The sequence below is a fragment of the Schistocerca cancellata genome, chromosome 7 (genome assembly GCF_023864275.1).
Source record: "Schistocerca cancellata isolate TAMUIC-IGC-003103 chromosome 7, iqSchCanc2.1, whole genome shotgun sequence".
NCBI lineage: Eukaryota > Metazoa > Arthropoda > Insecta > Orthoptera > Acrididae > Schistocerca > Schistocerca cancellata.
This window is the reverse complement of record NC_064632.1, coordinates 224,655,203-224,679,887: the sequence shown is the minus strand read 5'-3', so window position 1 is coordinate 224,679,887 and position 24,685 is coordinate 224,655,203. Positions and strand designations below refer to the sequence as shown.

At 44.6% G+C, this 24,685-nt stretch overlaps 1 protein-coding gene across 1 annotated transcript in view; it reads right to left on the bottom strand.

The window, feature by feature from the left end:
• Positions 1-1,097: 1,097 nt before the first annotated feature.
• The window catches only part of LOC126092340 (ubiquitin-conjugating enzyme E2 C), a 46,178-nt gene continuing 22,590 nt past the window's right edge, over positions 1,098-24,685 (bottom strand). Inside the window, exons 3-6 of the mRNA XM_049907878.1 lie at positions 12,321-12,407; positions 1,766-1,970; positions 1,555-1,687; positions 1,098-1,407 (exon numbers count right to left, since the gene is read on the bottom strand). Coding sequence (XP_049763835.1) covers positions 1,575-1,687; positions 1,766-1,970; positions 12,321-12,407 — 405 coding nt within the window. The 3' untranslated portion in view covers positions 1,098-1,407; positions 1,555-1,574. The remainder of the gene's footprint in view (positions 1,408-1,554; positions 1,688-1,765; positions 1,971-12,320; positions 12,408-24,685) is intronic.

The following is a 24,685-nucleotide window of genomic DNA, read 5'->3' as shown; positions in this document are numbered from 1 at the left end:
GTATTAATTTTTGTTCCCAAGTGTGGTTCTATTTTGGAGTCACAGCTTTGTATTCCAGCAATCAACACATCCTTGATATGTAGCCTTGATATGTAGTTGTATTTTGTAGAATTCCAATGAAGCACAATTCGTAACACAAACATATCTTTGACATCCTTGCCTTGGTTAACCACTGTAATAAAGTCATTTTTGTCTCCACCCTCTGAACAATATGAGAGTGCTTACGTTTTGTAATTGTCAGAAACCCAGAGGACCTGTATTGCTTATGGGATATTTATTAGCAGACAATCTGAGAATGTGTGCAATAAGCAGAAATGCCAGTAAGTGCCATGTTCTACCATTCAATGCAAGTCACTGCCTGTCATAATTATGCAAAGACATTTCCATGCTGGCTACATTGTTCCTTTTGTGGCCAATTCTTGTGGCAAACACAGCTTAAGATTACTGCAATGAGTTCATATCGGCCTTAATCCGCAATTAACTGTTCACAATTATGTCTTCATTAGATGTATTTTTTTGGCTTTCTGCAATGAAAACATTGTAGCCACGATATACTCCACATCTTTACCATTGCTTCACTATAAAACAGTTTGTTTTAATTCATCTCTTGGTACCTACTAAATTAATTTTTAGGTCACTTTTAAAACTCAATTTTCATACTATTCAACAGAAAAGAAAGCCAGTGAAATATAAAAACTAATGCCTAAAGTTGTAATTTGCATTTGAGTCCCACTGCATGTTCTTTTAAAACTTACCATATACATAATGGAAAGATCTATTAGCATCACCACAACTGTATCCATCCATATGCCAATACAACCATTCAATTTGGTCCGGATCTCACCCCAACAATTTGGACAGTTTTCACTATCCTTTTCATGGGCTGCACTGTCAAATTTCAAGTTTTTCCCTTCACTCAAATACCATTTGTTTTTATGATCTCTGCTATGTACATCTCTCTTTCTCTTGCAGATATCTAGATTTTCCCCTACTAGACAAAATTATCTAAAGAAATTCTACAATTTTTCTTTGTTTCAATAAAAACAGTACTCATAACGTATGTTTACTGGCAGTGGCATTAGAAAATTGTCGCAAACATTTTCTTAAATTTGTATTTGCCAAGAAAAACAATTTCATTTGGTCAATGAAGGCTACAGATGTTAAATGTTAAGAGAAACTGACTTTAATTTTACAACCTTAGAACAGTAAAATGGGAAGGATGTACTAGTATGCTCTAAACCACAACATACAAAATTATTAAAATATGTATAAATAAATGAATATAAAAGATAAAGCAAGAACAGTTTAAAATAAATATCACAATATCAATCAGTGAAATTGTCCTTGTGCTTCACACGTGTCACGTTGTACATTCAGTTCCCATCAGCAACATCCTCTTCCTATGACCTGCAAACATTGTTGATTTACAACTGAACCAAAAATTAACAATGCTGAATTACAAAAATCCATTTTTATCTTGTCAAACTAACTGGCAGTAAAGCAACATTTCTGAGATCTCTGAACAAAGACAGAAAAGAATATGAAAGTACTTACATATTAATCCCCTATTATTCTCAATGTCCCTTTCGTTGTTTTTGGTATTCACTATGCAGATGACGTTTGTATTCAACTTTATTTGACCACAAGGCTGCTGCCTGGACATTCAATGGAGATTCGTTGTTTGGTTCTTTGGGCAGAAAAATGAAAGAATTACACATCTAAAATTAACAATACATAAAACTAACAACTTTTCAAGTATACATACCACCAAGCAGAGACTGAATGGAGAGTAGAATTGTGCGCACATCATACAGAGCTGACCATTTTTCCTTCAAAATATCCAAACAGATATTTCCTGCCTGATCGACATTTGGATGATAACATGGGGTAGCAAATCGCACTAGTGGGGCTGAATATGGGTAGCTATGGGGAAATTCCAGGCTTAATTTGTACACCAGACCTTCATACACCTGTATAACAAGTTGTCAATAAGTATTACAAACTGCTACATTACATATGTTTTTTCTACATACAGGGTGAGGCAGTGAAACGGCACGATTTTGTAAAACCACCAAAGATTTACTTACAAGTAAAATCATAATAGTTGAACATGGATCTCAAGTACAAGAGTGGAAATTAAAGATTTAACTTAAAAACAATCATTTTTTAAATATGGTGTCAGTGAGGTGTCGTCCTTGGTTTTGCACACATTGTCTAAGCCTGAGATGAAATTGTCCCATGACGTTTCGTAGCATCTGTACTGGAATGTTGTTAATTTCCTGTCGAATTCGCTCCTTCAGGTCTTCTTTTGTTCTTGGTGGATTTTCCTGGAAGACTTTGCACTTGAGGTAGCCCCAAAGAAAAAAGTCTGGTGCCGTCAGATCTGGTGAACGGGCAGGCCAGGGGAAATCGCCATTCCTGCTGATTAGACGTCGTGGAAATGCAAGTCTGAGCAATTCCATTGAGACATTAGCATGGCTTGTTGCACCATCTTGCTGGAAGAGTGTTTCAGCATCTGGATCATGTCGATCAATTCCAGGCAGACCAAAAATGGTCAACATGTCAGCATAACGTCCAGAGTTTACCGTCACTGTGTTGCCATCTTCATCTTCAAAAAAATAGGGCCCCACGATTCCACGAGATGACATTGCGCAACAGACTGTTACTTTTTCAGAATGGAGAGGTTTTTCATGAAGTTCATGCGGGTTATCTGAGGACCAATATCTGAAGTTTTGCTTATTTACGTACCCACTAAGATGAAAGTGGGCTTCATCACTCATCCATAAGTTATGCACTCTCTTCATTTCGTTCAATAACGTTAAGCATTGACTGGCAAAAGCGTATACGGTTATTGTAGTCATTGCGTTTAAGGGCTTGCACTACCTGAATTTTGTATGGATGATAGTGAAGGTCACTCTTCAAAATCCGTCTTACTGATCGATTGCTGAGACCAAGTTCTGCGCTGTGCCGTCTCGCGGATTTTCGCGGACTTCGTCCCAACGCTTCGCGCACACGATTAATGTTCTCGGGTGTCCGGATTGTTTTTGTGCTGCCGCCTCTTTTCTTTGTTGTGCTAGCAGTAGCTTCAAAGGTTTTAACCCAAAGGAGAATGGCTTTCCTTGATGGCACGGGAGCCCGTGGCGGCAGGTTGAATTCATGACGAAAGGCGCGTTGAGCACCAACCACACTATCCGCGTTTTTGTAATATGCCTTTACGGCATATGCACGTTGCACACTCGACCAACGCTCCATGGCTACTGAAACTTCCACCACTCTAGACGCCAAAGGTCACTTTCCCCACTCTCGCAACCCCCCTCCGCGCCCGACAACCACTATCGAAATCGTGCCGTTTCACTGCCTCACCCTGTATATGAAGCAGCAGAAAAAAGTGGAGGGAGGATAGGGGATGATAATAAAGGCACATTGATTCTTGGATGATTAGACAGGAAACAAAAAATATTTTAGTTGCAAGCATTTTCCATACACAAACTAGAAAATGCAATTCTAAAAAGGCGAAATTTTGGATCTATGATAACTACAAACAGTACTATGATAACTACAAACAGTACCTTTTTCCCTTCTTCTTCTTCTTCTTCTTCTTCTTCTTCAGGGATAAAAATTTCAACACTAGGTATAGCACTCAACAGCATCCCATTTTTACACAACCATAGTTGTGCAGTTCAAGCAAATAAGAAATGAGAAAAAACAGGGCAAACAATATTGAAAATTTAACTTTGCCACTGACACAGACACTTTGCTAGCAGGCTGTTGCCTGAATTTACAAATAAGCCACAGGACATACATATTACACTTTGCTGGAGATTTAGTTTTCAGAGCTTTATTTAACATCTCACGAAAATTATTTTTTACTCAGCTGGGAGAACTTTTAATAAACCACTAGATTCTATGTAAAATCATGCCTAAAATTATTCTGGATCTTAATGTGTGTCTCCAGTCTATATATTCCAATAATGGAAATTTGATTACAAATGTCCTGCTCAACTCAGTAATTTACCTTCCAATTTGGATAGTAGTGTGTTACTGCGTTATAAAGAACCTTTTCTGCAGTCCTGGCATGCGTTTAAATCCCCACATCACAGTAACATAGCATGCCACTCTACGAGTCAAATCAAAATGGTGCAGCCCATTGATAAATTGGAGTGTAATGTTTAATTTGTTTTCTGCATTTCATAGGGGACAATGCTGCAGAAGACTGACTAGCTGTTGTACATGTACAGCAGCAATGCATCATCATATGATACAGTGAAGTGACAGACGATTCTTGTGTGGTCACACCAGTATGAATGACTAAATGTCAGACCATATCTCTGAAGAACTGGGGATCTCAATACACAGATGCCCTGGTTTTGTAACAGGTATCACAACTTGGATGATGATAGGAAAGTGACGATCAATCGTGGTCCAGTTTTTAACACTTCTTTCCCAATATTTTGAACATGACAAATGTGATTCTTGAAATTTTTGCAGCTTGCTGTGAATTCCATCTTGTTCCAGGATTGCAACCAAATGTTGACATCTTGCTATAATATTTTGACTGAAAAACATTCAGCCATCTTCATGTGAGTTATTACTATGTATAAACATCAGTGTGGCGGTACATCTGTCTAAATATTAAGTGAAGAGGACAACAACTGAAACAATCACTTGGCTGAATCTTCTCTAGAAAAAGCTTACTTGATCACATTCTCCCACTTGGCAACAGAATAATATTGCTGCAAGGAAGTATTTCAATAAAACTGTAAACCATAGGGAAACTTGCAGATTGGTCTCCTAATCCCTGTGCAACATAACCAGACTGAGCCTGTCAATCCCTCATTCGTAGAACAAGTCCGAGAAAAACAAAGTTGCCGATTAAAAGTAGGCAAGAGATATATCTAAAGTTATGAGCAATTACAAGACACACAAAAGTGCACTAAAAATGACAAACAACAAGCAAAAATAGGTCAGAGACAATGAGAACATTAATAATTGAAGCATTTAAAAGCAATTATAGGAGGTATGTATGAAATAATACAACAATCAATGTATGAAGTAATAAAACAACTCCACTCAATAGTTAAAGAGGAGGCCAATGTGCAAAGTGTGTAGGGAGATCCGAGTGTAGCAAACATCAGAAGAAGACTTTGAAATAATGAAAGCAAAACAAAATGAAATGCCTTGCCAATGATTGTGGTCTTCCAGTGCCTGTCTTTTGATTCCATGATCCACAGGGAGCAGCTGCAGGGGGTCCACCTGCTCCTATCTTGTCAAGCTACACTTCTGACCCATTACTATTCTGGTCTTGCATTTCTCTGTAAGACATTCATTACTTTGTTTTCTTCCTAATGTTCTCTGAATCCTATCCCTGAGGCTTACTCTTGGCATATGTTGCTGCAAGGCTCGTGTGTGCTGTATTTTATGAGCACTTGCTTTAGTCATAGTCATAGTTTCCAGATTACAATTTTTTTATTATATATAGATGAAAGCCACACTTAAGTACTACTTTTCTACATAGTTTCCATTTAAATTAAGCCACTTATCGTAGCGATGGATGAGCTTTGAAATTCCTTCGTCGTAACATTCGGCCGCCTGTGCCTTCAACCACGTGGTTACCTCTTCTTGAAGCTGTGCGTCGTCATCAAAACGCTGCATAGCCAACCACTTCTTCATTGCTAGTAATAAATGGAAGTCACTCGGTGCCAGGTCGGGACTGTACAGCGGATGAGGAAACAACTCCCACTTAAAAGATTCGAGAACTTCATGAGTGGCATTTGCCGTGTGGGCCCGGGCGTTGTCGCGAATCAGCAAGATATTTGAGCCCAACTTTCCCCTGCGCTTTTTTTGTATTGCTCTTCTGAGGTTGTCCAGAGTTTGGCAATACCTTTGAGAGTTTATTGTAGTGCCTCTTTCCAGGAAATCCACAAAAATAACACCTTTTCTGTCCCAAAAGACAGTCGCCACGTGGTTGAAGGCGCAGGCGGCCGAATTTTACGACGAAGGAATTTCCAAGCTCGGCCATCGCTACGATAAGTGCCTTAATTTAAATGGCAAGTATGTAGAAAAGTAGTACTTAAGTGTGGCTTTCATCTGTATATAATAAAAAAAATTTCCAATACTTTATTTTTAATTCCAAAACGTAATGTACTTTGTGGATAGCCCTCGTATTTGGAACATCCTTAGTGATCAGGATGAATCAGTTTCCAGAACACTGCACAGCTCAGCATTATGCCGCTGGGGATTTCTGGATTCTGGTTATTTTCATCCGTAATTTAATCCTGTGGTCAAGGCACATTTATTCATTAATAGCTTCGTTACACTGGTTTCTGACTAAATGGCTGACTGTCTGGACTTAGTACTTTTGTTTCACTGATGTCTCTTTTACCTCAAATTCTCAAACAAGTGAATTGGTTGGTTGATTGGGGTTGAAGAGACGAAACAGCGAGGTAATCAGTCCCTTGTTTCAAATATTGCCCATCCAGACAGATTGACATCTCAGAAAAGTCAAAATGATAAAAGGTAAAAGACTAAAAAACATAAAATTGCAGTCTTGTTGTCAATGGTGAAAACAAAATGAGGACAGTCAGCAAGTGAGCAACCCCAAGGCTGTACTAGACACAGGAAATATACCACCTCTGATGCAGTACAGGCAAGATCACCTACTATTCAAAAGCGTTCAACCACTATAATGTGGAAGCGCTTATTGTAAAAGTAGACTAACCAATTCTAAAAAGTGATAAAAACAGAGTAAAAGGGAAAGAAAAGAGGATCTTTGCCAGGGAGGGGAGTCAGGAATCCCAACACAGCTTACAGTGGGAGACACCCCAACCCTCACCGCCCTGCTCATACTCCAGAGTGAGATTAAAAGCCTTAAAACTGAGAATAAAAACTAATCTCACAGAGGGAACAGAGAACCAGTTCGACCATCCGAGAATAGTCTGCCAACATTAAAGTGCAGGGAAATCTGTACTTACTACGCAGAGCCAAAAGAAGTGGGCATTCCACCAAAATGTGGGCTACTGACTGGAAGGCTCCAAAACCACAAAATGGGGGTGGCTCATTACGCAAAAGAAAACCATGGCTCAGCCTGGTATGGCCGATTCGGAGACGACATAGGGTGGTAAGAGTCCTTTCGGGAGAGGTGGAAGGAAGAATCCCACGGGACAAGTGTCACCTTAATTGCACGAAGTTTATTAGACAGGGAAGTAGCCTCCCGAGAGTTAGCCCATGATTGTGCGAAGTGGGATTTGATGTGAAGCTGTAAATCCGCTGCAGGAGGTGTTACAGAAAATGGGGGTAAGTGACTGCTCCCCCAGCCAAACGATCAGCAAGCTCATTACCCAGGATATCCACATGGCCAGGGACCCAAAGGAAGTCAACGGAACAAGCAGCACGGTGAATATCAGCGAGATGGTCAAGGATGGCAGAGACCAAGCGATGGCACGAAGAACACTGGTCAACAGCCAGAAGGCCACTCATTGAGTCCGTAAATAACAAAACGCGGTTGTGTTGGGACAGTTTATTAAAGTTAAGGGCCTGGGAAATTGCCATCAACTCCGCAGTAAACACCCCACATGTAGGTGGCAGCAGATGATTTTCCGTTCCAACAGAGGACGTGAAGGCATATCCCACATGATCAGCAGACAGAAGTGGATAACCTGCGATTTTAAAGGAGAGAATTCAAACCCGTGTGAGAGGGTCCATGCAGAGGCACACCGTATAGCTCCCTGGAGCTGCCGCTCTGCAGAGGCCATCGAAGAGGAACTAACCCAAATGCAGAACTCATCCACATACAGGGCAGGGGCGACCAAAGGACCGACAGAGGCCACAAGTCCATCAATACCAATGAGGAAAAGAAGTACACTCAAGACAGAACCCTGTGGGATGCCCGTCTCCTGGGTCCAAAAAACAGTACCAACCAGAACCCTGGCGGATAAAAATCAGGAGTGGGCCCTGAAGACCCCACTGATTAAGGGTAAGTAAGATGTGATGGCACCAGGCCGTGTCATAGGCCTTGCGTAGGTCAAAAAATACTGCAACCAAATGGCAGCACTGGGAAAAAGCATGCCGAACGGCGGATTCCAAGCGAAGTAAATGATCAATCGGAGACCGTCCCTCTTGGAAGCCACACTGGTAAGGGGACAACAGATCCCGAGATTCGAGGACCCAATTGAGCCAATGGGGTACCAACCATTCATGTAACTTGCAAACAACATTCGTCAGACTAATTGGCCGATAGCTGTCAACAAATAGGGGGTTCTTACCAGGATTAAGGACAGGAACCACAATGCCATCCCTCCACTGAGAAGGGAAGTCACCCTGGAGCCAGATACGATTAAACACCCGGAGAAGATGTTGCCGCTGTGGAGCACTGAGATGTTTAAGCAGTTGGTTATGAATGGAGTCTGGGCCAGGGGCTGTATCATGAGAAGAAGAAAGTGCGGAAAGAAATTTCCATTCAGTAAAAGGTTCGTTGTAAGATTCTGACTGACAAGGGGTAAAATATAAGGTGGAAGCTTTGGCCCGCTGTTTCCGGTGAAGGAAAGCAGCCGGATAGGAGGCTGATGCTGATGCCATTGCAAAATGGGTCGCAAGATGTTCCGCAAGAATCAACGGGTCCGTACAAAGGCTTTCTGGGAGGTGAAGGCCTCCGAGGGTGGACTGCTGATGGCAACCTTGGAGAGAGCAAAGTGTAGCCCATACCCGTGACATAGGGACAGTAGAACCAAGGGAAGAAACAAATTGTTCCCAACATATCCATTTGCTCTGTTTGATTAAATAATGGGCTTTAGTGCGAAGGCACTTAAAGGTAATAAGGCTGGCAATGGATGGGTGCCTCTTAAGGTGTTGCAGAGCTCGATCGCAATCACGGACGGCAATGGCAATGGCCGTATTCCAACACAGGACTTGCTGCCGACTAAATGCTCCAGATGAGCGCGGTACAGCAAGGCTAGCAGCGTAAACAATCGCGTGAGACATGTCACGTAGGACGTCATCAATACAACCCGACAAAGGGGGAGAAAACATGACCTGCGCAGTGTATAGAGGCCAATCGGCGGGTTGGAAAGACCAACAAGGTAACCTGTCCATCAGGGAGCGGGAAGGGAGAGACAATCAACGGTAAATGGTCACTATCACAGAGGTCGTCGTGTGGTGACCAGTGAAATGAAGGGAGGAGAGAGGGAGAAGACAGAGAAAGATGAATGGCAGAAAAGGTACCATGACCGGCACTGAAATGAGTAGAGGAGCCATCATTAAGAAGGCACAAGTCTTTGTCTGTAATAAACTGATCTAAGAGAAGACCTCGTCTAGATGGAAATGCACTGCCCCACAAGGAATGATGAGCATTAAAATCCCCGAGAAGGAGGAAGGGAGAAGGAAGTTGCTGAAGAAGGGCAGTTAAGGTAGCAGGTGTAAGAGTCCTGTCAGGAGGAAGATAAAGATTGCAAACTGTGACCTCAGAGTCAAGGTGGACCCTAACAGCAGCTGCTTCCAATATAGTTTGAAGAGGAATCCACGTCCTAGCAATGTCTGTATGGACCAACATACAAACGCCACCAGAAGCTCACAGGGGTCCGACACGATTTCAACAGAAAACACAGAACCCACAGAGGGTCGGTGAGTGATCATCAGTAAAATGAGATTCCAGTAGAACCCCACAAGCTGCAGAGTAAGACGAAATAAGGGATTTCAATTCCGGAAGGTGACGGTAGTATCCATTACAATTCCATTGGATAACCACAGAACGATGATTTAAATGGGGGTTGGACAGGCTAAAGCCAGTCATACCGCCGGGTCACCACCCGTCACCGACAAGGAGGGTGCGACATCCATGAACAACAGGTCAGAATCAGGTTGTGAAGCCGGGGATGGGACCTCTCGTGACACCAGAGGCTCTGTCCCGGGACTTATGTTTCTTCTTCTTTTCTGGTTGAGATCAAGGAGGGCTGTGTAGTATAAAGGAGCCAGCTGCACCAAGATTGGGAACAGAAAGAGATCGGGCGACCTGGGGGCTGACAGACCGCGGTTCTTGGGGTCGTCGCGTGGCAGCAGACCTTTGGCCTGGAAGGTGCCGGGAAGGGGCATCCCAGGAGGGGCGCCATTGATCGGCAGACGCCGAAGGAGTGGGACACTCCTCTGGCTGGGGAGGGGGAGCAGCGCCCAAAGGAGAAGGTGTGGGAGTCGCAGGGGAGGGGGGGGGGGGAGGAGAGGGGTCCGGGATTGCGGTAAGGAACGGGGAAGAAGGGGTGAAGATGTAACTAAAGCGTAACTAGACATCAAGGACACAGGGTGAAGACACGCATACTTCTTACGAGCTTCTGTGTAGGTTAAACGATCAAGGGACTTAAACTCCTGTATCTTCTTTTCCTTCTTATATACTGGGCAATCTGGTGAACGTGGAGAATGATTGCAATGACAATTAACACACACAGGAGGGGGAACACAGGGACTCCCCTCATGGAGTGGACGTCCAGTCACCACAGAGAGGGGCCTGCAAACAGCGGGAAAACGTGTCCAAAATGCAAGCACTTAAAACACTTCATAGGAGGTGGGATGTACGGCTTCACATCACATTGATAAACCATAATCTTTACTTTCTCAGGGAGGGTATCTCCTTCAAAGGCCAGGATAAAGGCACCAGTATCAATGCGATTGTCCTTAGTACCCTTCTGAACACGCCGAACACAGTTAACACCCCGCCGTCCAAGATTGTCCCGAAGTTCCTCATCAGTTTGAAGGATGAGGTCCCTGTGACAAATCACACTTTGAACCATACTGAGAGACTGGTGGGGGGTAATGGACACAGGAATTGTGCCAAGATGGGTACAAGCACGAAGGGCCGCAAACTGGGCAGCTGAAACAGTTTTGATCAGCAACGAACCCGACCGCATCTTGCTCAGGGAGTCCACTTTGCCAAACTTGTCTTCAATGTGTTCCACAAAGAATAAAGGTTTGGTATTGGTGAAAGTATCCCCATCAGTCCTGGTGTAAACAAGATAGTGGGGGAAAGGTTTCGCCCCTAGCCGACGGGCCTGACCCTTTTCCCAGGGGGTAGCCATGGAAGGGAAGGCCGAAGGGACAGGAGAAGCAGCACAAGAAGAATCACTTCCACGCAGAGAGACGGCCGCAGAAGAACGGCCAGAGTTGTGGACCCGTATGCTTTTCATTTGCATAGCATTCGCCCTGATACCACCCACTCCGATCAGGGGCTCTCCTCATGGGCGCCACCCAGACACAGCAAGGGCCGTCTGGCACGGCGGCCATTGCCGGGAGTTCCGATGCTCCAGGATGACGAGCAACCACTCCAAGGCTTGCACGAGGTGGTCACAGCTCAGGTATCAGAAGTGTGATCCCTGTGTGTTCAGGGGGCTCAACCAAAAGGGTACATAGCAACCCCACCACATGGGCTGGCTACCGTGCTGGCTATGCACCCTAGCATCAGACAACAACGTGAAAGAAAAGGTGGAATGAACTAGGAGGGCACACGTCGGAGACACTAGGTAAGGTGCTCTTCCCCAAACGGCTCACACTACAGAAGAGAAATTTAGTAATGGAGGTCAAACCCCAGAGGCGGACTAGAGAATGCCGAAAGGATGAGATAATTACGCAACAAAACAAAACTGGAGAGCCAACATTACCAGGAGGATAGTGGGGCCAACATAAACAAGGACACCAAGAGAGGGGGAGGAGAGGGCAAAGGGGAAGGAGCAAGGATAGGAAAGGAGGGGAAGGGCAAGGAAATGCAGCCTGGGAAACAAGGAAGGCTGCAATAGCTCGCCACGCACATACTCACAAAAGGACCATGAGCCCCCTGGGAGGAACAAATTAATTGATGGTGCTATTACTGTGAGGCCAATCACATAATACGAAGATTCTTTAAGAGATATGGCCACATGTTTGAAGCAGCAAGTTATTTTCATTTGGAGTCTGCACTTTTATCAAAATATATCTGTATTTATGCTGGGTGTTGGTTTTAACAACACCGTGCTTTGCCATGAATGGCCATATTGGAGATGGTATGCCTTTCTCTTCACAAAATCCTCTAATCTTTGAATTTATTTCCCTACACAGCTATATATGGGATTTAAGATGGACTCCAAACCACAGAGCAAGTAGTGACAGCAAATTGTAAGACTATTTGAGGACAATCTAAAACTTTAATTATTGTCTACCACTTATACACTGAATCATCAAATCTAAAAAGTTTTACTATGCTTATTGAAATAGTTACAACATAACTTTACACTCCTGATGAAACCTTTGAAGCATCAGCAAGCCTCTATCCTACAAGTCTGCAATATACGTAAGTAATGAATACAAACCGTTCCCACAGGACCTGTTATAGTCCCAATCCACTTGAATAAGTTTTCACCATCAGGGAATGCCGACACAGTTTTATCAGGACTCATCTGTAATAAATTTTAATTTTAATTTGATGGATATCATAACATGAACATCCCAACACTATTATAAAAGGCTGTCAGAATAATATAAACACACTATGATTTAATATACTACAGTAGAACCTTTATTATCCAACCTCCGATTAACCTACTTCTCGGATTATCCAGCCATGTGTGACTGTGTGTGCTCCATGCTGAACAGCATCACAGCTGGTGTCCGTTATCGGTCCACCTTTTAAGTTTATTACTCATCCCTTCTAATATTAAAGTAGCAGTGCAGGTCTATTCCAAGTTCACATTAACAGGTGTAAGTGAACCTGAAGTACTAAAAATAGCTACAAATCTGAAAAGGAAATGTGTTGTGTGCAGAATCAAACAGAAAGAGTTCTGTTATGACTTGACAAAGGTGAGTCAGTTACTACATTTGTCTCAAATGGGCTCTAGAGTGACAACCATTAAAAACTGAAAAAAGGAGCCAGATGAAGGAATAGCAGAAGATGAAAATATGAGCCACTCTGCAATAAAGGATGCATTTGAGACTACCTTCAAATATTTGGAACAATCAACCGCTACAGATGCGGAAATACTGTGGGCAAAGAAGTGCAGCCAGAAACCTACAAAAACTGAAACAAAAACAGTTTACAGCTTTTAAGTAGATTTTCAAGTAGCAAACTGTTTTCCTTCCTATTTATTAAAAATGCAAGTATTTTTCTTAATTCTGACTACACCGTTTTCAGCTCTGTAAATGACTTATTTTATTCTCCTCTGATCATCTGACCTTTTTATAGCATTCTGTGGAGTACTCTCTAACACATTTAAAACTCTCTTCTTTTTTCACTGCACTCTACAGGCAAGAAATCAACGTGTCATAGCACTCAAAAGAACAATGAATTTAATTACAATACAGAGCTATATTGAATGCAGAGCTCAAACAATCCCTCACTCTTAATTAAAAGTATTGGTACCAAAAGCTCACTTCAGTGAGGTGCAACCATTGCAATACTAGACTAAATATATTACATGAAATAAGCTCATTTTGGCCTAAATAAATAAAAATTTCAGAATTCATAGTCTTGACATTTTAAGTTTGCTTTTAACAGGTAACCAGTTTCAGCTTTACATCTATCATTAGATTTTATAACAGAGGACACCTAATTGTCAAAAGACTTAATCAAAACCATTTAGTTGATCAAATATAATAAAATTTAACAAAAACTAAATTCTAATTTGAATATGTTACATTAGTGAACAACCAAGTTTAACTCCTCTTGATTCTGCCAACAGTGACAACTTGAGACATTTGCCCCACAAGGCATTGAAAACAATGCTGAACCGTGCAAATCCATTCACAAAAGCTGCTGACAATACAGTGACTGATGTACTTCTTATGTGGCATGATGCGGAAACTATCATATTACAGATGTTCTCAACATACAGGCAAAACTGATATCATGCAAGTGTTCTCGTATACAAAGAGCTCAGCACTTTCTTGCTGGGGAAGCTTGATGATTCACTAAGGTGCCAAAGCAAACCAATGATAATGATCTTTAACTGTGTCCCAACATCATCATTGATATGTGAGAGCACTTTTACTTAATTACTGGCATGAACAACTCAGTGCAGTGGCTTCTGTATACGGCAAGTATTTCGGCAATCCTGAAATCATCCAATTGTGGCACTTCTGTGCCAATTTCTTTACTTTGAAATGTTATCAGATGCATTTAGCTAGGGGAGCCACCCAGTGAAACAATTATACACCGATAAGTCAAAATAATATGAGCATTGCGCACCACAAGGTTGGATGTCAACTAGTGCCATTGCGGGCAAGTGGCATGCTATGAAAAATATATAAATACAGCCGAGACAGATCTGGGATCACCCCAGTAAAGATACGGGCTGCACATTGGGAAATCCACCGAGATAAGAGACTTTGTCAAAGAACAGATTATTATTAAACAAAGCCTGTGAACAAGTATCTCGAAAACGGCAAAGATGGTCAAATGTTCATGTGCTACTGTCGTTAGTATCTAAAAAGAGGTAGAAAGACAGTGAAACTATCACTAGGTGCTAAATGGTTGGACATCCATGACTTCACAGAATTTGGCATTAGGAGGCTTTTCTGCTCTGTGAAGTAACATAGGTGGTGATCTGTGCATCTCTGCCAAAACAGCATAATGCTGGTGCACAGACAAGTATTGTGGAGCTCGCCGTTCATTGAGGAGCATGGAGCTCCGCAGCAGACCACTCTAACGTATTCACATGTTGACCCAATTACAACTACAAAGGACACAGGACCACCTGGATTTGACAGTCGGTCAATGGAAGAGTGTCAGGTTTTCAGGTGAATCACAGTTTTGCTACATTAGGTTGACAGTCGTCACCACAAATGCCACCATCGAAGCGAACGGTGGCTCAAAGCGCACAGTGCACCACAGGCACAGGCTGGTGGGAGTAGTATTATGCTACAGGAGACATTCTCCTGCACTTGCATGGGGCTACTTGTGGTTTGTTGGCTGGTTAAAGGAACCAAACTACTAAGTCATCAGTCACTTTTTTCTTGAACACAGATCTACATGACTGTAGATCAGAGATAGCCTACAGTGTGAAACCCAGTGGAAGAAAACCCCACAGTTTACCAAGTTCAGTAAAGCTGAGATAAGGGACAAAAAAAAGAAAAGAAGACAGGAATAAAGGCAGGCAAGGTACGCCATCTTGGGAGCAGTACCTGAAAGCAGAGTGCAATGAGGGTACAGACACCCTCCAGCAACTGCCACTTACCAGAGGAACTCCACTCAGAGATTGCCCTGGAAAGACTGGCAACACAGACAGGGAAAGAGAAGCACAAAGACACAAAAGATGAGCAAGTCTTAACAGACCATACGAGGCGGGGAGAGAGTTTTTTTTCTTTTTTGCGCAAAACTGCTACGGTCATTAGCGCCCGGTCTGTGACTTAGGAAAAGCTAAAAAAACGAAACTGGAAACCAGCAGCAATGGGAGCAAAACTCAAAAAAGTGGGGAAAACAAAAACAGAAGGAAAGCTTAAAAAACCACTATAGCAGGGGGGTTGTTTGTCCCCGAAATGAGGTCCAAATGACCGACATCTCACTGGCACTAATGAACTCGAGAACACTATCGGCTGATCGCATGTCATCTGCTAAAATGGAAGATATATCAGGCGACAGCTGTAGACGGGCGCGTAATGGAGTAAAATAGGGGCACTCAAGTAAAAGGTGTCTCATCGTCCACAGTTGAGAGCAGAAGGGACAGAGTGGGGGAGGATCGCCACTTAAAAGATGTCGATGAATAAAAAGACAGTGCCCTATCCGGAGTCTAGTTAAAATTACCTCCTCCCGACGACGAGTTCGGGAAGAAGAGGTCCAAGTACAGGGAAGAGCTTTCAAATCCCGCAATTTATTATTGGGATGTGTCGACCAATGTGCATGCCATGAAAGAGCAACACGACGACATAAAACATTCCGTAGAGCGGCGAAGGGAATCATGCGAATAGCTGGCCGAAGAAGAGAGACTGCAGCCTTGGCCGCTATATCGGCCACCTCATTTCCACAGATACCAACATGTCCTGGGATCCAGAGGAACACCACAGACACGCCCCCCAGGTGGAGCAAGTGGAGGCAGTCCTGAATCTGGTGGACCAGAGGGTGGACAGGTAGAGAGCTTGGAGACTGAGGGGAGAGCTGAGAGAGTCTGAGTAGATAACATACTGTATCCGCTGATGGCAACAGATGTATTGGACAGCCTGGAAGACAATGTAAAGCTCCATAGTATAAACTGAACACTGGTCGAGAAGCCGAAATCGATTTGGGGTGCCGCCAACAATATAGGCACCAAACAATGTTTTTGAGCCATCAGTGTCAATAAATGTGGTATCCTTCATTTGTGCGCATACAGCAGCAAATGCCCGACAATAAACAAGAGAAGGGGTACCATCCTTGGGAAACTGACAAAGGTCACGGAGCAGGCAGGTCCGGGGCAGGAACTAAGGCAGTGCTGTATCCCAAGTTGTCAAGAAAGTTTTAGGAAAGTGGAAGGAAAGAGAATGGAGCAGTTGACGGAAGCGGACTCCCGGTGGTAGTAGGGAGGAAGGGCGGCCAGCATACCCTAAATCCAAGGAGGTGTCGAAAAAAATGTCATGGGCCGGATTTGCAGGCATGGAAGACAGATGGCTAGCATAACAACTCAGAAGGACAGCTCGCCGATTGGACAGCGAGGTTCAGCAGTCTCAGCATAAAGGCTTTCCACAGGGCTGGTGTAAAAGGCTCCAGACACTAAACGTAATCCACGGTGGTGGATAGAGCCGAGACGCCAAAGAATAGACGGTCAAGCAGAGGAGTAAACTATTCTGCCATAGTCCAATTTCGAGTGCACTAAGGCACGATAGAGGTGGAGAAGGACCACTCTGTCTGCTCCCCAGGAGGTACCATTCAGGACACAGAGGGTGTTGAGGGATCGCAGACAGCGAGCCGAAAGAAAGGAAACGTGGGAGGCCAGCACAGTTTTCTGTCAAACATAAGACCCAAGAATTTAGCGACGTCCGCGAACGGAAGATTGACAGGGCCTAGATGTAAGGAAGGCGGAAGAAACTCCGTACAATGCCAAAAACTGACACAAACGGTCTTACTGGGAGAAAAGCAGAAGCTGGTTTCGATGCTCCAAGAGTGGAGGCGATCGAGACATCCTTGAAGACGTCGTTCAAGAAGGCTGGTCCGTTGAGAGCTGTAGAAGATTGCAAAATCGTCCACAAAGAGGGAGCCCAAGACATCATGAAGGAGACAATCCATAATTGGATTTATGGCAATGGCAAACAGTACAACACTTAGCACGGAGCCCTGGGGTACCCCGTTTTCTTGGGAGAAGGTACGGGAGAGAGTAGTGTTCACCCGCACTTTAAATGTGCGCGCTGCCATAAATTCACGAAGAAACAGGGGCAGCCGACCCCGAAAGCCCCAAGAGAACAGTGTACGGAGGATGCCTGTCCTCTGACAGGTTTCATATGCTCTCTCCAGATCAAAAAATATCGCTACTGTTTGGCGTTTCAGGAGAAAATTGTTCATGATATAAGTGGAGAGAGCAACAAGATGGTCAACTGCAGAACGATGCTTTCAGAAACTGCACTGGGCAGGTGTTAAAAGACTGCGGGATTCCAGCCACAAGGCTAAACGGCAATTCACCATATGCTCCAAAACCTTACATACACTATTCGTGAGAGAAATGGGGCGATAGCTAGAGAGGAGATGTTTGTCCTTTCCAGGTTTTGGAACAGGGACGACGATAGCTTCCCGCCATCGTCTGGGAAAATTACTGTCGGTCCAAATTCGATTATAAAGGTGAAGGAGGTAACACAGACTATGGTATGATAAATGCAGCAACATTTGTATGTGGATACCATCTGGTCCTGGGGCGTAAGAGCGAGAAGAAGAGAGTGCATGTTTGAGTTCCCGCACGGAGAAAACAGTATTGTAGCTTTCACGATTTTGAGAGGAGAAGGGAAGAGGTTGCACTTCCACTGCACGTTTCTTCGGGAGAAACGCTCACGGGTAATTTGAAGAGCTCGAAATCTCAGCAAAGGGTTGACCCAATGAGTTAGAAATGGCGTGGTGTCCACTAATTTATCAAGCGCGACAGTGAGCCCAGAGACCAGGGAGAAACTAGGCGCTCCAGATAACTGCCGAATCCGACTCCAAACTTCCGAGGAGGGAGTGAAGGTGTTAAATGAGCTAGTAAAGAAGTCCCACCTTGCCTTCTTGCTATCGCGGATGATGCGACGCCATCTCACACGGAACTGCTTATAGCGAATGCAGTTGGCCAATGTAGGATGGTGTCTGAAAACGCGAAGAGCATGTCGGTGCTCACGTATTGCATCACGGCACGCCTCGTTCCACCAAGGAACTGGGGGGCGCCGGGGCAATTTGGAGGTGCGAGGTATTGAACGTTCCGCAGCTGTAAGAATAACTTCTGTAATAGGAGTGACCTCACCGTCGACGCTAGGAAAGTGACGGCCATCTAATGTCGCTAGACAAAAGAAGTGTCCAATCGGCTTGGGCAAACTTCCAGCGTCTCGGACGCATATATGGCAGTGTGGCTGCAATCGAAGGACACATGGAAAGTGGTCACTCGAGTGTGTATCAGCAAGAGCGAACCATTCGAAGCGCCGAGCTAGCGGAACAGTACCGACCAAAAGATCCAAATGAGAAATTTGTCGTGGAGGCAGACAAAAACGTAGGGTCCCCAGTGTTCACGCAAATAAGATCTGCTTGGTGGAAGACGTCTATCAATAGTGAGATGTGCAGACAAGGATGCGAAGATCCCCAAAGCGGTTGGTGGGCATTGAAGTCCCCAACCAGCAAATAGGGGGGCGGAAGCTGACCAAGAAGATGGAGATCAGCTCGTGCCATTGGTGTGGACGATGGAATGTAGACAGTACAAAGAGAAAAGGCGTATCCAGAAAGGGAGAGACAGACAGCGACAACTGGGAAGGAAGTGTTTAAGGGGATTGGGTGATAATGGAGGGTATCATGGAGCAGACTCATGAGTGCTCCATGTGCTGGCGTGCCTTCAACAGAGGGAAGATCAAATCGGACTGACTGAAAATGGGGGAAAACAAAGCGGTCGTGGGGACGCAGCTTTGTTTCCTGAAGACAGAAGATGACCGGCGAGTAGGATTGTAAGAGGATCGACAATTCATTGCGATTGGCTCGAAACCGTGGATATTCCAATGGATAATGGACATAGGGTGGACAGAAAATGGAAGAATGGGACCAAGGTTGCCCTCAACTCAACGACTGCTCAGAGTTTGCGACCGACAGTGAGGAACGGCATTCAGCCGAAGGCATAAGAGACTGATCCATAGGTTGTTCAGGAGCAGCTCCTGCCACCAGCAATTGGTCGGTTGATCGGCCACCAGCAGTGTGCCTCGGCGACACAGAAGTCGGCCGAGGGCGGTTACTGCCAGGCGGTGCTGTAGATGAGAGACACCGTGGCGGAGAAGGAGAGGAACTGGGTTTCTTATTAGCCTTTTTGGAGACAGAACGTTGAGGCGAAGGAGGAACCAATGGTTGTGAAATTGTGGCACATAAAAAAAATCTTTTTTTGGAAGTCCGGGTGCCTGATTTTGGGGCTCGAGATTTAGCAGAACCCGATGAAGGGTGAGCCATAGAGTGAGCAGGTGAGAGTGGGGAGGTTGAACGGGCGATCTCTGCGCTTGCCGATCTGACGACTGTGGCACTAAAGGGGAGATCACAAGTCTGAGTGGCTGCCTCCTTTGTTGGCCGAGGAGAGGCAAGGACAGTGCTGTATTTACCTGTGTGAGGCACAGTGGGCTTTCGACTGGCGAATAACTTTCGAGCAGCAAAGGTCGACACCATTTCCTTCACTCTGATTTCCTGAATGAGCCATTCGTCTTTAAAAATGGGGCAATCTCTAGAGGAAGCAGTGTGGTCACCCATACAGTTGATGCAATGAGGGGATGGAGGTGGACAAGCACCCTCATGGGCATCCTTGCCACATGTAACATTTTGCTGGATTGGAACAGGACTGGCTGGTATGATTGAACGGCTGACACCGATAGCAACACGTAGGGTTTGGGACGTAAGGGCGAACGGAAATGATCTCATAGCCCGCTTTTATGTTCGATGGGAGTTGAACTCCGTAAAATGTCAAGAAGACAGTATGGGTTGGAACAATGTTCTTGTCAACCCTTTTCACGACTATGAACAGCCGTTACGCCCTGGTCAGACAGGTAGTACTGAATTTCTTCGTCAGACAATCCATTGAGGGAGCGTGTATTAACGACTCCACGCGAGGAATTTAAAGTGCGGGAAGGTGTGGAGCAGTGAAGTACGCAGCAATTTTTGTGCCTGGAGGGCACTGACTGTTTCTAACAACAAGGTGCCATTCCGTAATCTGGAACAAGACTTTACAGGACCTGCAACTGCGTCGACACCTTTCTGAAAAATGAAAGGGTTGACCGTGGAGAAGTCTTTACCTTCGTCAGACCGAGAAACAAGGAACTGTGGCAACGATGGAAGAACTGTCTGTGGCTGAGACTCATTGAACTTACACTTGTGAGCAGACACAGTAAATGAGGAAACCATTGCGGCAGTATCCCCCATGATTACCGGTGTCTCCGATGGTGCGCTCCTTCCTTGTGGGGGCCCTCTCGGAGGGCACTCCCGCTTTAGGTGATTGTTCACACCTTAGGTCACACCTCCCGAGAAACGGACAGAGGGACCAAACGGCACTATCGGAAGGTATCAGCTCGAGTAATCACCCCTCCCTGGGCGGGGAATTACGCATTACCCCGTCACCGGCTACGCATGGGAATGCTTGGGTCGGCCTTCAGACATGCACTGGGAGGAAAAAAGAGAAAGGGGAGAAAAATGGAAAGGGAAAGGAAAGAAGAGGTCTCAAATGCCGCAGTGGAGAAAAGGGTAAAGAGAAGAGCTAATGAAGAGAGGACGACAAAGGAAGGACAAAGACTTGCCAGCAGAGAAAGCGAAGAAGAGAGACTGTTTTATATTTTCGAGCGTCCGTCTCCGGACGTAGGCACAAAACATACTCCCAGAGGGGGAGAAAGGGAAGGAAAGAGGTGGAAGAAAGGGAGGGGGGGTGTGTGTGGGGAGGGGGAGGGGGGGGGAGCGAAGATGGGGGGATGGGGAAGGATGCGGAAAAGGAAGGTATGCAGCCCGGAAAGGAAGGAGGGCCACATTAGCTTGGGGTCCCGTGCTCGCTACGCACGTATCCACAAAAGAGTTGTGGACCCCCTGGAGGGGGGGGGGAGGGGGGTGAAAGAGCAGGTAAGATGAGGACCATGTGCACCAACAAGCCTCGACAACTGCAGCCCAATCTGGGTAGAGGCAGCAACAGTGTGTTCTGACAAACCCTCAATGGGCCAGTAGGATTAAGTGGCCCTCCCTTAAAGAGAGCTGTGAAAGCCTGCTTCACAAATAAAACGTTAAACTAAATCAGCCACTGAGGCACCATGTAACACCAGGGGTACAAGTCAGTGAGATTAAGAGCCCATCGCAGGGCGGCTAGGTTGGGACAGTCCAGCAAAATGTGGACCATCGCCAAATGGGAGCCACAATGAGCATGGGGTGGGTCCTTACTGTGGAGGAGATGATCACAAGTCAGCAAAGTATGGCCGATGCGGAGTTTGCAGAGGACAGTAGGGTTCTTGAGAGAGCCCTGCATAGAGGACCTCCACTGAGTCATAATCTCCTTTATCACACGTAGTTAGTTTTGTTTTGTTTTAGGGCACAAAAACAACTACGATTATATGCACCCCAAGTCAGAACCGTAGAACACAAAGACTACACGCTAAGTCCAATTGACAGAAGGAAAGGCAGTTAAAAACAGGGTCTCTTTCTTGGACCCCAATGATATCCATTATTTACATGATTAACAATGAACAATACAAGATTAAAAATTCAATTAACAATTATGTTTATATACCATAGAAACATGAAGGACCTGAACTAAAGATTAAATGTCCTTCACCATATTGCTATGACACATAAAAAGTAAAACGCCGTCAATAGACCACGCATCATTCGCTAAAATGGCTTGAAACTCTGACGGCACACACAAATTAGAATGTACATGGTTAAAAGAAGGGCATTCCATCAGGAAAAGGCAAACTATTAAATGTTGATGAGAATGAGCACAAAGTGAGGGGGGATCATCACTTAACAAATGACGATGACTAAAACGAGAAGGCCAAGAGGAGGTTGGCCAAGCTGCTAGGAGAGGTTTAATTCCCCGGGTCTTGTTCCCATGAAGGGAAGACCAGTGATGATACCGAAGTGACGCCACCTGCTCCACCTGCTGAAAGGCTGCAACACAGATCATTAGAGGGAACGGAAGAACAAGTGGGCCGAAGTACGAGGACTGCAGCCTTGGCAGCAGTGTCAGTGCCTCGTACCCCATCAGACCAACATAAACATCACAATGGCTTCATCAAGAGTGAGCAAGTGAAAGCTTTCCTGGACCCACTGCACTAATTGAGGCATGGTGTACAGCACACAGAGGCTCTGTAGGGCAAAAAGCTTGAGACAATGACACAATTGAGAAGCCTATGTTGCCGGATAAACTGTGTGTCCTGATACAGAGTGAAGAGCTCCACTGTAAATACTGAGCAGTGTTCCAGAAGATGATACTGAAAATCGGCGGAGCCAATGATGAAGTCACACGTGACACCACGGTCAGCCCGAGAGCCATCAGTGCACATAAAGTACTACCACAAAGTTCTGTGCGAAGGTCAAGAAACATACAATGACAGAGCGAGTCTGCGGTAGTGTCCTTAGGAAGCAAATCAAGTCCAAGGTGAATATGGGCTGCTGCCACAAAACCAAGGTCGGGAAAGTGGCACGTAGGACGAAGTTAAACTGCTGCAGCAACAGCCTAAAGTGAACTCCAGGGGGTAGCAGAGAAGTGTGAAGTGCCCCATACTGGCAGTCACAGAAGTCATCAAAGAAGGAGGCATAGAATGGTGGCCAGGCATGGCAGAGAAACTGCATGCATATCTGTTGAGGAGAGTATCACATCAGTATGACACCGGTAGTTCGGCAGCGTCTCCTTAAAGACTCAACTGGGCTAGTGTAAAAGGCGCCAATGACCAAACGGATGCCATGACGGTGGATCTAATTGAGACAGCATAAGGTGGATGGGCATGCAGACGCATAAACGAAACACCCATAGTCTAGTTTCGAACAGACAAGGGATCGGTACAAACAGAGGAGGGTGATCTGATCTGCTCCCGAGGAAGTACCGCTCAGGACCTCTACGTCACAGTAACAGGGTACAGCGCACCGGCAGCCAGGTAAGACACGTGGGAGTACCAAGAAAGTTTCTTATGGAGCATGATCTACCATATCTTCATTCGCCGTCGGCGTTGTCGTTGTTACCGTGAGACACCGTTATACCAAGAGGAAAGGCGCGTCGATCTTAGAGCATGAGATATGATGACCTTAAGACATTGACAACACACAACGGTCACGGTAGCACCTGATTCCAGAATAGCTGCAGTAGTTAAGATCTACGAACTATCCCCTGTTGACCAGGTCCCCAAAACTTAACTCGTAACGAGATCCCTTCAAAGCAAATTGTCATAACGATCATCTATAAAGGCTTCGTACAACGAGAAGAAATGTTACGGTTGATGGAATAATAACAGATACGACCAAACTGTCTTGTCTTTCTGCTTTATTTAACATAACTTCGTTCACAGTTTCATTTCGCATTCACCACTCATTCACCGAAACCCTTTGATGAACAGTTTTGGTTGCTTAACACCAACAGTAAATGATAATGATACAGCTTTTCTCCTTTTTATAAATTGAAGCCTGCTCTCCGTGATATAATAAGAAAAAAACCGGTCTCAATACCGCGTCCCTTGTGAGATGCGAATAGACTTATCCCGGAATTGACCGCCCTGTAGGTGTACTCAATTTAATGACCACACTTCGCTGTCCGCTATTTCGCGTAACTGAATGTCCATTTGTTAGTCTGACTATACACTGTAGCTATTTAAAATTCGCCCCTATATTTTTCACAACGCACAATTAGCACTTCGTTACTTATTTGTTTTCTAAGAGTAAACGAAAAAAAAGACGCCGTATAATCGGCTTAGTCGACATAAAGCAAAACACCTTAATATGCCCAATTTCACCTCTTCTTATAGGATCAGCTACCTTACTCATTAATTTACTACACATTGTTTCCAATAACACTAAACAGGTATCGCCGTTATATTTTAATTGTATTCAAAAGCATGTTACTACTATTATGACCAACCAAATCGTCACAAATCACGCGGCGTGCGTTTTTAATGATCACTTTACGCTATTCAATTTCCGTTACAGCTATCTTGACTCGTAATGTTACAATGAGCCCTAGCAGGGTGTATACAGGGACAAGGAAAAAAAATTCTCAGATTATTCCCGAATTTCTCCCGGATATCCCGTTTAAAAAATATGCTTTTTCCCGGGTGAAAATACCCTTTTTCTGTGCTAAGTGATGGTAGGTTTTCCGTAGATTTTCCCTCGGAACTGTAAAACTCATCAATCCTTTGAAATGTTAACGTTTTATACAATCGCATAGAACTTCCGGAAAAAAAGAAAAGACAGGGCAAAGAAGTTTTGGAGAGACTTCTAATAAAAAATGAGCGAGAGAAGTTTTGGAAAGACTTTTTATTTGCAGCAACATATACGCTGCATATTTTCGTATTACGAAAGTATAAATTCGAATTGCACCAAACGTTCCGGAGC